We start from the raw sequence: 14,326 nt of genomic DNA on the forward strand, positions 1-14,326 counted from the left end.
TCCCAGTGTATACCTGGATCAGTAGTGATACATCTGTCGTACAATGTACAGTTGTGGACCACTCCCCTAGCCAATTTCCCAAATAGGAAATCCGAGAAAGCGAGCTAATTTGACAGCTTCATTTCAAAGATAAAGAGTGCAAAATTAGCATTTACATATCAGAAATTAAGTCTTCTGAGTGATATTAAATACAAATCATCTTCACAGAAGGTGCTTGAACTTTGATTACAGCTTTAGATTGGATCCTAAGATCTTTAAATTTAGTATATGCTATTCATTATTGCTGTAAATAAGCAGCAAACTTATTTTAGAATTACAGCTGTTGCCATAAATTAATGCAAACATTTTTTTGTTAATTATATCTTAATAACTAATTTATTTTAATGAAATGTATCATTTACTAATGGAAATGTATCATTTTCAATTTTAGAATTCTAAATCACAGGATATCTTTAATGACATGCAAGAAGATCCAGCACTGATGAGGTGAGTCTTATCTATTCATTGTTAATAAACCTGCAGAATGTTCTAGCAAGTTTTGATTTGGATTTCACATTTCCATTGTCACTTTATTTTGATATGGTTCCTTAAAAATGATTTTAGTTATAAACACAATGAATAATAGCCTCTACGATTCATAATTCTTCGAAACAAATCTTCCATTAATTGAGCAATCTAAATGTTTTTGAAGCGACTTAGTCTAGAGTGTCCTTGTGCTTAGCTTTTGAAAAAATTGGCATATAGGAGATTAACCATGATCCAGTCTAAACCAAATCATTACACCAACAGTAACAATCAGCTAATTTGTCCACTGGAATCATTGTGGCTTCATACACCTCTAGGAGATCATTTAACGCTAAATAAACTCATGAAGGAATTTTGTATATAAATAGATATTTTAGAAATGTCAAATTAAACAATTATTATTTTGCATGATGCAAGGGTATTTAAAACATTTATTTTATAGTACAGCAACAGACCATTTGGTCCAACTAGCGTATGCTGACATTTATGCTCCACACACGTATTTTATGTATAATTGATCAAATTAATTTTAAACGATAAATACATTACCATGTAGAACTCACAATACTTTATTCTAACTGTATGTATCTTGCTTTGTGTCTTTAAGTACAATATATTTTATAAATATCTTTGTCTCCCCTTTCTGAAGGTATTGAGCCTATACTGGGTTATTGTTATGTCATAGAATTCTACCACACCAAAGAAACCGATTTGGAGCATCATGCTTGCATAAGCCTTTAAGAGAACTTTTTGATTTCTCTTGTGCCCTGCATTTCCCCATAATCTTGCATTTTCTTTCTAATAAGACAGTCCTGGCAAGTATTGCAATTGGGAAGGGTGGTTAGAGGACCACTTGCATCTGATCCTGTTCTCTCTCTATGTCTGTATGTGTAGTAACTGAATAATGTTCAGGAGCAGGGTATTTTCTCATATCCTCACAAATTCAAGCGGATCAAGGTAAGTTGTATTACCCGTGTTGTCCCAGCTACTCAGCAGAAAGCAGAAATTGAACTTGACACATACTGTTTGTGTGTGGAATTGCGTAAATATATTTGCTGCATTCATTAAGTGTGTCTTAGAGAAGCTAAACCATTAGAGGTAAATAAAATAATGTTTATGCCATTTTTACAACGTTTCCATAGCTTCTCCTGTTTCCTTCTCACAGGTGGCTTTGTGGGCTTTGTGACTTGCTTTCAGCAATTAGCAAAAGAGATTATTTCTTTTTTTAATTGGCCTCCATTATCTCTGCAACCATAGGAGATTGCAATCCAGTCTTACACTGCGGCCTTTCCTTTCAAAATGTGAATGTCTGAAGTTCTTTGACAACGTTTTAGGTTAGCCATACCATGGTTTCACTTGAGACTGAACGTAATTGACATTGGAATTATCTAGGCAGTCACTGAATTACATTCTCAGAATTCATATTCTCAGCTATCTTTGATGTATGTGTCCTTTCTTTCGAAAAGAAATTGAACTCCAAAGCATGTCTTGCTGAAAGATTCAGTGTCTGTAAGAATTTCAGTTCTGTTGTCATGACATGCTCAATTCAAGAAAAATTCACAAAAACTGCTTTACATCTAGTCATTTTAACCTCTGTCACATTGTTGGTAAAGTGCACTAACGTAAATTGCGATCACATGCACAATGAATCATACTATTTATTTTTATTAACTAATCAGAAATACAGTTAGTCCCAGCTAAATTCCCAGTTAATCACCTGTGGTTAAGCTGAGCATGTTCTAAAATTAATGGTCGCCCTTTCAGGACAAAGATTTATTTCATTTAGCGAGTTGTGTACCTTTGAAATCCTCTCCACAGAAGGGAGGGCTGTTGAATATTTTTATGATGTGGACTCGGGTGTTGGTGTTGGACTCAGGTGGAGAAAGTGAGGACTGCAGATGCTGGAGATCAGAGCTGAAAATGTGTTGCTGCAAAAGCGCAGCAGGTCAGGCAGCATCCAAGGAACAGGAGAATCGACGTTTCGGGCATAAGCCCGATTCCTGAAGAAGCCCGAATCCTGACCTGCTGCGCTTTTCCAGCAACACATTTTCAGCGTTGGACTAGGGTGGACAAAATTAAAAATCAGTCAACACCAGGGTATAGTCCAGCAGGTTTATTTGGAAGTATAAGCCTTCGGAGCGCTGCTTCGTCATCTAGCTAGTTGGTCAGGATCATGGGGCACAGAATTTATAGTAATGTGGACTGACTGCCTACAGATTGTGTGCTTTTTGAACAAAATAAAATATATGTACAAATATAAATCTGCAAATGCAAATTTACTCCAGAGACTTAAGTGTGGGTCCATGTGTGTGTGTATGGGAGAGAGGGAGAGAGTGCGTGTGTGTGCTTGCATGCTTGCTGCGCGAGTGTGACAGAGTGTATGTATATATGTATGTGTGTGTGGTGTACATAGAACAGTGCAGCACAGTACAGGCCCTTTGGCCCTCAATGTTGTGTCTGCCTTCTATCCTGCTCGAAGATCACACTAAGTGCAATGAAGGGTATGTAGGTAACTTGCATGTGCCTATCCAAGGGTCGCTTAAATGTCCCAAATATGTCTGACTCTATTACCACTGCTGGCAGTGCATTCGATGCACCCTCCACTCCCTGAGTAAAGAGCCTACCTCTGATATCTCCCCTAAACTTTCCTCCAATTACCTTAAAATTATGCCCCCTCGTGATAGACCTTTCCGCCATGGGAAAAGGTGTCTGGCTATCCACTCTATCTGTGCCTCTCAACATCTTGTACACCTCTATCAAGTCACGTCTCATCCTTCTTGGCTCCAGTGAGAAAAGCCCTAGCTCCCTCAACCTTACTTCATAAGACATGCCATTCAGTCCAAGCAGCATCTTGGTAAATCTCCTATGCACTCTGTCTAAAGCTTTCACATCTTTCCGATAATGAGGCAACCAGAACTGAACACAGTATTCCAAGTGTGGTCTAACCAGGACTCTATGGAGCTGCAGCATAACCTCGCAGCTCTTAAACTCAATCCTCCTGCTAATGAAAGCCAACACACCATATGTTTTCTTAATAACCCTATCAACCTGGGTGGCAACATTGAGGGAGCAATGGACATGGATCCCAAGATCCCTCTGTTCCTGCACACTGCCAAGTATCCTGCCTTTAACCATGTATCCTGCATTCATATTCGACCTTCCAAAGAAAATCACTTCAAGCTTTTCCAGGATGAACTTCATCTGCCACTTACCAGTCCAGTTCTGCCTCCTGTCAATGTCTCATTGTAACCTACACCAGCCCTCCACACTATCCACAGCTGCACCAATCTTCATGTCATCGGCAAGCTTACTAATGCACCCTTCCAATTCCTCTTCCAAGTCATTTATAAAAGTCACCAAAGAGCAGAGGTCCCAGAACAGATCCCTGCAGAACACCACTGGTCACTGAGCTCCAAGCTGAATACTTTCTATCTTCTATCACCCTTTGTCTTCTATGGGCCAACTAATTCTGTATCCAGACAGACCGGCTTCCCTGTATCCCATGTACCTTTACTTTCTGAATGAGCCTACCATGGGACACGTTATCAAACGCATTGCTAAAATCTATGTACACCACATCCAGTGCTCTACCTTCATCAATGTGTTTTGTCACATCCTCAAAGAATTCAATAAGGTTTGTGAGGCATGACCTTCCCCTCACAAAGCTATGCTGACCATCTCTAATCAAACTATGGTTTTTCAAGAAATCATAAATCCTGTGTCTCAGAATCCTTTTTAATACTTTGCACACCACAGATGTAAGATTGACTGGTCTGTAATTCCAAAGATTATCCTTCTTCCCTTTCTTGAACAAAGCAATAACATTTGCCACTGGCCAATCATCTGGCACTACTCCAGTGTAGTTTTTACGGCTGAGCCAGATAGACTTTTGTTAGGTGAGGGAATCATAGGTTATCAGTGGTAGATGGAAATGTGGATTTCAAGATACAAACATATTCCTGAGATCTTATTGAAAAATGAAACAGACTCAAAAGGCCAAATGACCCACGTTGGCACTTATTTTGCATGATCATTTGAATTTTTATTTTCAAATTCTCAACAACTGAAGTATTTTGCTGTACTGGAATTAACTGAATTTATATATAAAATTATTTTACTTCTAATAGGAATAAGAATTTATTTTAGAAGTTTTTCCATTACAAGTGCTTCCCTTAAATTAAAGCTCTATTGTACTTTTTCTTGCAGAGCTATCTACCTACTTCAAATATACCCAGTTGACTACAGTGCAAAATTACTTCTTAGTGTTGCAACAGGTTCATCTTCTGTATGTAAATCCTTTTCACCATATACTACATAACTATTGATATCTTATTTCCCATTTGAAATTAATGATGGGTGTATTTATATCCTATTTTGATTTTAGCTTAAAAAGTAAAGAAAAACCACCAAGGCAAATGTAGATATTTTGTAGTCTATTCTATTTTGATCTAAACTGTGATATTTACTTGAGGAATTACTCCTGTTTTGCATGATTTTGCCAAGTACATTTAGAACCACTTACATCGGGAGATTAAAAATAACAATTGACATCAAAAGATTGTTAACTTTGGAGGAGGAAATGCCCAAGAAATTATGTGTCCCAGACAGTAATGCTTATAATTTTTGTGACACTTCACCGAAAAACACACAAGAAGGAAAGAAAAATATTTTTACAATGGTTTGGTCTAATAGGAGTGAGTGAAAGAAAAGCCACAGTGGCACTTTATAAAGATAGATAAATAAATAAATATGTGATTATAACCAGATAGATTGGACCATTTAAAAGTTTCAAAGAAGTAGCACTGTTGTTTTGAAAAATCAAACTTCATTATAATTATTGTATTGTTCTCTTACTTTCCTTGTGGTACTTGTTTTCTGGTTTGGATGAGTGAGTATGCTGGTTCATAATATAGAGAAATATAAACATTAATAGTCTGGTTCATTGAACCACCAATGCTGACTTTTAACCACTGTTTTTAAATATACATTTAGTATTTAATGTAATTTAATAATTGGCACATTTATGTATGATTAATAATTTCATTTCTTATTTTCTAGCCTTTTGGTGGTACCCAGTTGCCATTTGCTCATAGGAGCCGTGCTTTGCAGTGTCTTCTTCATATTGCAGACAGTGAAACGATAGCAAGGATCAGTCAGCAATCTATTGAGGAAGTCAAGTATGTTGCAATTTAACCATGTGCTAAATGCATAATAATATGTTTTCTATTAATCAATCTCCTCCCCATCCCCACCCCCTGCTGCCACTGTGAAAGCAGCCCAATTCCAATGTGTTCAGTTGTTTATGGTGACAAAGAGAAAAGTTATAAATAATAATTGATAAGAAAATGTCAATTTATCTCTTTCCTTTGGCTTTCTTTTAGGCATAGTAAATGTGGCATTGAACCAGGATTGTTCTAGGGCATTCTGATTGATTGGCTTTTGAATTGTCAGACTTTGTGATGGCAGTAAAGAATGCGCAATTGACTTTCCTGAGCTGCCTAAAACCACATCTGGGTGTATTCAACTAAACAGACGACCAGACTTGGCAATAATGGCCCCAATGGTTGAATTATTTCTGCCAATGTCCAGGCTTATATATGAATGATGGTTGTTTGAGTACAATGCTAAAGTGCTATTGTTATTTCTGGAACATATATTGTGTCTCTAAAAAGAGGGGTTTAGATAGAAAACTATTATTTAGCATATTTTAAATAAGACAATTATTGTTAAATGCAATATAAGGGAATGTTTTGGGTCATATATAATTCAACATTATTTCCGATTTTATCAAATGAAGAGGACACTCAGCAGAAAGCATACCTCAGTCATGCTGTCATACCTCAGTGTTACTACGATGACACAGACCTAATTAGCATTTTTGTCTGTCAGCTTGATGCTCTGTAACTTCAAAGCTGAGATTTTCTTTTCTTTAGTTAAAGCTTTCATTTCGATGTGGGGTTTCAAGAAAATTTACACCAAACGACATCTTTGAAAACTCTGCCCACATTTTGATATTTGGGATAAATTGTACCTCAGTAGCTGATACATTGCATACCTTTTTTTTAAAATTCAAAACATTCTAAATAAAACAACCTACAACTTTTTTTTTAGAAAGTAAATTCGCACCATCTCCCAATGTTAACAGATCCCGATTCTTAAAAAGAAAAACAACGAATTTTCAGGATGTGCCAAAAATTAGTCGATTATTCAATTATTTGTAAGTCCGAGTTGCTGCACTTTGGGAGAGCAAGTGTTAAAAGTGTACAGTTAATGGCAAGAGCCTGAACAGAATTGATGTGCAGTGGGATTTTGAGGTTCACGTCTATGGCTCCCTGAAAGTAACCACGCAAATAAATATGGTGGAAAAGAAGGCATATGACATGCTTGCCTTTTATTGGTTGGACATTGATTACATTAGTCAGGATGTCATATTGCAGCTTTATAAGACTTTGGTTGGGCCGCATTCAGTTCTAGTTGCCATGTTACAAGAAGGATGCGAAAGCTTTGGAGAGGGTGCTTAAGAGGTTTACCTGCATGCTGCCTGGATTGGATGAGCTACAAGAAGAGGTTAGAAAAACTTGGGTTGTTTTCTCTGGAGCAGAAGAGGCTGAGAAGAGATTTGATAGAAGTCTATAAAATTATAAGATGCATAGATAGGGTTGATGGTCAGAATCTTTTTCCCAGCATTGAGATATCTAATACAAGGGGACATTCGTTTCAAGTGAAAGGGGGAAAGTCAAAGGAGACATGAGGGTCAAATTTTTTTTTACACAGAGTGGTAGGAGTGTGGAACACTTTGCCAGGGTGATGGTTGAAACAGATACAATAGGGGCGTTTAAGGGGCTCTTAGATAACCACGTGAAAATGTAAGGAATGGAGGGATATGGATCAAGGGCAGGCAGAAGGGATTAGTTAAGTGTGGCATCGTATTCAGTGCAACATCTTTGGCTGAAGGGCCCTTTGTGGTGCTGTACTGTTCTTCGTTCTACTTTATTCTTGGGCCAAACTTTACATATCTATCAAGTTTCATTGAAATCTGTCAGTTAGCTTTGAAGATATATCATTTATAGACTAACGGGTGAAAACAGTGCCTTCACCTACCTTAATGGCTGAGCTTTCGTTTTTATTCACTTGTGGGGTGTGTGCATAGCTGGCTAGGCAACGTTTATTACCTGTCCTTAGCTGCTCTTGAGAAAGTGTTGGTGAGATGCAGTCCATGTGCTGCAGGTTGACCCACAAAGTACTTAGGGAGGGAATTCTAGGATTTTGACCCAGTGACAATAGAGGAACACTGCTATTTCCACATCAGGATAGTCAATGGTTTGGAGGGGAACTTGCAGGTGGTGTATTCCCATGTATTTGCTCCCTTGTTCTTTGAGATGGAAGGTGCTGTCGAAGGATGTGTAGTAAATTTCTGCTGTGCATCTTATAGATTGTACATGATGCTGCTACTGAATATCAGTGATGGAGGGAGTGGTGCTAATCAAGCAGACTGCTTTGTCCCGTATACTTGAATTTCGTTGGAGCTGCAGCCATCCAGGTGAATGGGGAGTATTCCATCACACTCCTAACTTGTGCCTGATGGATAGGCTTTCGGGAATCAGGAAGTGTGTAACTCATGGCAGTATGTCAAGCCTCTGGCCTACTTTTGTAGCCACTGTATTTGTGTGGCGAATCCAGTTAAGTTTCTGGTCAGTGGTAACCCTAAGGATGTTGATAATGGAGTTTCAGTGATGGTAACATAATTGAATATCAAAGGGCGGTGGTTTCTTATTGGAGTGGTCATTGCTGGCATTTGTGGTGCAAATGTTACTTACCACTTGTCAATGCTAGCCTGGATTTTGTCCAGATCCTATGCATTTAACATGGACTGCTCCAGTATCTGGGGAGTCACAAATGGTCCTGAACATTATACAATCATCGAGCATCCCCACTTCTGACCTTTTGATGGATGAAGTGTAATTGATGAAGCAGCTGAAGATGATTGGGCCGAGGGCTCCATCCTGAGGAACTCCTGCTAAGATGACTGACCTCCAGCAATCACAACCATCTGTGTGCCAGGTATGACTCCAACCAGCAGTATGTTCATCCTGATACCCATTGATTCCAGTTATGCTAGGGCTCCTTGATACCACAATCTGTCGAATGTCACTCACATCACCTGTGGAGTTGAGCTCTTTTATCCATATTTGAACCGAGACTGTATTGAGGTCAGGATCCGATTGGCCCTAGAGAAATCCAAACTGAGTGTCAGTGAGCAGGTTATTGCTGAGCAAGTGCTGCTTGATAGCACTGTTCATGATACGTTCCATCGCTTTACTGATTGTCAAGAGAAGACTGATGGGGCAGTAATTGGCTGAGTTAGATTTGTCCTGCTTTTTGTGTACAGGACATATCTGGGAAATTTGTTTCTTGATATCTTATGAGCTAAATCAAATTGGCTAAAGACTGGCATCTGTGATGCTGGGGATCACCGGAGGAGGCCGAGATGGATTATCTACGGCACTTTTGACTAAAGATTGCTGAAAATACTTCAGCTTCATCTTTTGCTTGGCTGTTCCATCATTGAGGACAGGAATATTTGTACAGCTATCTCCTTTAATGAATTGTTCAATTGTCCACCGCCATTCATGACTGGATGTGGCAAGACTGCAGAGCTTAGGTCTAATCCATTGGTTGTGGGATCACTTAGCTTTATCTATCATTTGTTGCTTATGCTGTTTAGCACACAAGTAGTCCTGTTTGACAGCTTCACTAGGTTGACACCTCATTTTTAGGTATGCCTGGTGCTGCTCTTGGCATGCCCTCTTGTACTCTCCATTGAACCAGCTTTGATGATCATGGTCAAGTGTGGTATATGCTGGTCCTTGAGGTTGCAGATTGTATTAGAGCACTATTCTGCTGCTGCTGTTAGCCCACAGTACCTCATGGATGCCCATTCTTGAGTTGCTAGATGTGTTCAAAGAATGTCCCATTTAGCATAGTAATAGTGCTACACAACATGATTGGGGTATACTCAATGTGAAAGTGGGACTTTTATTCCGAAAGGACTGTGCACTGGTAACTCTTACCAGTACTGTTATGGTAAGATGCATCTACAGCTAGCAGATTGGTAAAGATGAGGTCAGGTATGTTTTTCCCTCTTGTTGGTACCTTTGCCTCCTGCCTCTGACCTGTATCTTTTTGAATCCGATCAGCTCATTCAGTAGTGCTGCTGCAGAGCCACTCCTGGTGGTGAACATTAAAACCCTCACCCAGAGTACATTTTGTGCCCTTGCCACACTCGATGCTTCCTCAAAGTGCTGTTCAACATGGAGGAGTGCTGATTCATCAGCTGAGGAAGGATGACATATGGTAATCAGCAGGATGTTTCCTTGCCCACGTCTAACCTGAGCCATGAAACTTCATGGGGTTCAGATCAATGTTGAGGACTCTCAGGGCAACTCCTTCATGAATGTATATCCCTGTACTGCCACATCTGCTGGGTCTGTCCTGCTGGCGGGACATACCATATCCAGGAATGGTGACAGTGGTTTCTGGGACATTGTCAATAAGGTTATGATGCTATGAATTTGTCTATGTTCGGCTGTTGCTTGTGTAGTCTATAACACAGCTTTTTCAATTTTGGCACAACCCCCCAGATGTTAGTATGGTGCACTTTGCAGGATTGACAAGTCTGCTTCTGCCGTTGTCTTTTTTGGTGCCAGGTGTTCGGTACAATTTCTTTGTGGAGACTTCATAGCGATTGAAACAACTGAGTGGCTTGCTCAGCCATTTCAAAGGGCAGTTGAGAGACAGCCACGTTGCTATGGGTCTGGAGCTGCATGTTGGCCAGACCAGGTGAGAATTGCAGATTTTCTTCCCTGAAGGACATTAGTGAGTCAAATGGGTTTTTCCAACTGTTGACAGTTTTTTTGATGGTCATCATTAGATTCCTAATTTGTGATTTTTAAAAATTGGAATCAAATTCCACCATCTGCCATTAATAGACGAGCAATAATACCACTAGGCCATGCATCCCCAATCAGGTATTGGAAAAATAATATGACACCACCATTCTTTTTTAAAAATCTTCAAAATATAAACTGAATATGTCACATCACATGTATTAATAACTTAATCAATAATGTCATAACCAAAACCACTACCATGAAAGAGATATCCCCATTTAATTATAAAACTTGTTCATGTTAAAGATTGACAGTTTATTATTTAGGTTTTGTGTGTCTACCCAACTGGTTCAATGCATACTTTTCTTAATGTATTTATTTGTAATATGTGTAATTGGCTTTTGTTGTTGTAGGTGTTACCTGAAGTATTGCATTTATTTGGCTGAATTTGAAGTCTTGAACATACCATACACCATTGAATCATTCCACAGCAGTCCCAAAGAAGGGATGATTAAAGGCTTATGGAAGAACCACAATCATGAGCCTAGGGTTAGTACCAAGATCCTTTCTTATATTAAATCTGTTTCCATGCTGTACATCTCTATGACTCTATGACTATAAGTGTCAATTCTGAAAATCGCCCCAAACTGTAACTAAAAAGCTATTTCTTGAAAACTTTGGGTGTTTCGCTAAATCCCAAAATACTTCACGATTTTCAATCAAATTCCTAATAAACTACAACTGTTTATTTTGTTTGCTCATGCGCTCTCCCAATTTAAACAAAGTCAATTACTTTCCAGCAAGTCTAATTCTAATACTTTGTTTTAAAAGAAATCACCATGGCTACAGAAACACTTACTAGTTGATTATTAAACCCCTTCAGGCACACAATACCATGTGCCACTAGGTCAAAATTCACAATTATAAAGTAAATGGTCATAAAATATATATAAATCACATACCTTACATCAATAAATGAGGAAGTAGGAAAACTTCCTCCAGCCCTTTCCTGCTATCAAACCTGCAGAGAAGGTCATACTAATTTGTTTACGTAAACTTACGAGTTGCTTACGATTCATAAGATTTGATTTCTGCCTCAGCCAACAACCAGTCGGGCTCTCTCAAAGGTGAACAGAGGCAGTACACACCAAAAAAGTAGACCATTTCTAATGGTGATTGTATTGGGAAAGGAAGAACATCCATCGTGTTCCTACCTCTGTACAACTTAAATGCATGACTGCTGATCCTTCTCAAACACAAACTGAAATAATTTGTGTCCAGGTATTTGTGCCTGCACCTCTGTCAATTGCTGCTAAGCCTGTGTAGTTCAAAAGTAAATAGAACAAACTTGTTAAGTTTAGAAATAACTGAAGCCTTTTCAGAATATAATGCACACAGAATGTTGGAGATACTCAGCAGGTCTGGCAGGATATGTGGATATAGAAACAGAGTTAATGTTTCGAATCTAGTGTGATGCTTCTTCAGGAAAGGTTTAGAACTTTAAGATAGAGATAATTTTTGTGGCTCTCATCTGAACCTTTTCCAAGGCCAGTGTATCATCTGCCATTTACGGGATCAACATTGGTGACTCAAGATACAGCCTAGCCAAGGAATTGAACAAAGGACAATATTCTGTCCTTTGATTTCAATAGATGATTTCAGTTTACTTCCCAATGCCTGTTCGATTTGACAAAAATTTGATTGGTCACAAACCTTGAGTGATTTGTGTACAATGATATCCAGATCATTTTCTCTCTCTGATTCAATATCAGAATTGTTGCCTCTAAATAGGAAGTAGAAATAGATGTAAAAGTTAAAATTCACTCTTTTAAAGTTAGATGATAAATGTTATATTTGAAACAAAATGGCGAACACTACTGCATTGTAATATTTGGTACTGAGTTGTTAGAAAGTAGTGCTTAAGGTGCTAATTATTATCATTCATTTGTTTTAAAGTATAGTTCTATACTTTTTAACCTTTTACAAATTCTCGGTATAAGAAACTATAATTAACAACTTTTTTTCATTCATAGGCTGTTAGATTAGTTACTGAATTGAGTTTGGAGTACATGGTGTATGACCTGCAACTATGGAATGGTATACTGCAGAAACTGCTTGCTTTTAACATGGTAAGTCAGGAAATACAGCGAGTCAAATATATCCACCTAATGCAAACATATGTTATGTTCCAAAGTGCATTTTATCAATTTCACCTTAAGCTTCCTAACCTGGAATCAACAGTAAAATTAATTTGTCTAGCACCAGTGAGAAAGAAAAGCAATACGAGCACGTCAGCAGAATGAGGAAAATACATCCCATGCTGTCGAAAGGTAAATTATGAAAGACACCAACAGATGGAGATTTTTGTGAAGACATATTGTGACTGTTTCAGTGCTTGAAAAGTTAAAGCAAATGAAGATGGAAGTGGATCACCACTGAGGTGAAAAAGATATAGGGATAGTAGTCCGAAGTGAACAAGTCATTAGAGCTACAACTAGCATGGTTCAACCTGAGATCGTAGATAGGGAAAAGCTTGCAGTGGAAAAAATGGCTTAATTCTTCTCAGTGTTTTGCTGGTGAAAGTCAGTACTCATCTATTGTTGAATGTAGACAAACAGTTTCACAGTGAAGGTAATGGGGACTGAGAGCAATGGTTAAGTGATAGAGACAAGTGTCAAAACTGTACATTTGGAAGTTGACTGCAAATCTGTACATGATATCATCAAGAGACAGCAAATAGATATACTTAAAGAGGAGGGAAATGAAAGGTCGATCTTTAGGTAACTTCAGTAATGTTGCTGCAAGTTTGGAAAGGGAGATCATAAACAACTGCTTTGAATGTAGTCATATAGATAAGGGAATTTATATTGCATCTTTCACAAGCTCTGACTTTTTCAAAATGCTTCATGAGCAATTAGGTACTTTTTTATTGTTACTGTTGTGATGCAGGAAAACTTAACAGTCAGTTTGTTAAAAGCCAGGTCCCATAAACACAAGTGGGATAAAGTTTCAGATTATGTTGTTTTATCTGGGATATATTTTGGCTAGAATACTGAGATAGTGCCCCTGCCTATCTTCAAATAGATTATGTGCTCAAGATTGTGGAGAGCAACCAACCCATATCTTGTTGGTTCAAAAAAGTTAAGACTGACAAAAAGTGCAGTAAAACAAAGCCAGCTTCATGGAGCTGGACAAGAGAGGAGTGTGAGAAGAAGTGAATGTAGTTGACGGTCAAATTTTGTTTGATACCACTCCTATGACATGCCTAGATGTGCTTTACTGTAATGAAACAACCTAATTTCACATTGTTGTGGGGAAGATTGCAGGGAGATTATGGTTAGAATCCAGAGAATAATATATGTAACTTGTTTCATTTTTCTCTGTATAGTGATAGAGATGTATTGATGTTAGGTTGGACTTCTCCAAGCTGATTCTATTTCATCAAGTATGTTGTAATTACTAAATTGTTGTGAAGTCAAAGTTGTATTATAGTTTTAAGTATTCTTGGAGAACCAAACAATATCTCGCGACTGTATAATGGCATTTGTGAGTCATACTTTTTCAAATGCATCAATTTTCTTTTCATTATTTTGAATTCTTATGTTTTTCTGTTTCTTCTTTCTCTTCCCCTGCCCCCCTTATGTTAACGTATGATCAACAGAATGTCTTCTGCCAGGCGACTACTCTATAACCACCTTCTTTTCCAGCCTCTTTTTGCAGGTCGTCTGAGGTTGGGAACTTCCATTTGGTGATTTGTGTCAGACTATTTTGTCAAACAACATATTAATGTTATATTAAGAAATATTTTGTGAGGTGTGAAAGAGGAATCAAATGCATTTCTTCTAACTTGAGGATATAAAAGAGTATTTGTAAATTTTAGTTATAACCAATATCGTTCATTATATTTTACA

General features: G+C 38.1%; 1 protein-coding gene across 2 annotated transcripts in view; it reads left to right on the forward strand.

The window, feature by feature from the left end:
* Window positions 1-14,326, forward strand: part of kntc1 (kinetochore associated 1) — a 152,042-nt gene that overhangs the window by 118,209 nt on the left and 19,507 nt on the right. For both annotated transcript variants that reach the window (XR_015761265.1, XM_043715770.2), the window contains exons 52-56: window positions 431-486; window positions 4,732-4,810; window positions 5,584-5,702; window positions 10,829-10,964; window positions 12,449-12,544. Coding sequence is in view for 1 of the 2 variants with exons in the window: in XM_043715770.2 (XP_043571705.2) it covers window positions 431-486; window positions 4,732-4,810; window positions 5,584-5,702; window positions 10,829-10,964; window positions 12,449-12,544 (486 nt within the window). In the remaining variant the exon portion in view is untranslated. The remainder of the gene's footprint in view (window positions 1-430; window positions 487-4,731; window positions 4,811-5,583; window positions 5,703-10,828; window positions 10,965-12,448; window positions 12,545-14,326) is intronic.

The sequence above is a fragment of the Chiloscyllium plagiosum genome, unplaced genomic scaffold, assembly GCF_037043375.1.
Source record: "Chiloscyllium plagiosum isolate Xiang-an unplaced genomic scaffold, Cpla_swu_hap1 HiC_scaffold_24, whole genome shotgun sequence".
Taxonomy (NCBI): Eukaryota; Metazoa; Chordata; class Chondrichthyes; order Orectolobiformes; family Hemiscylliidae; genus Chiloscyllium; species Chiloscyllium plagiosum.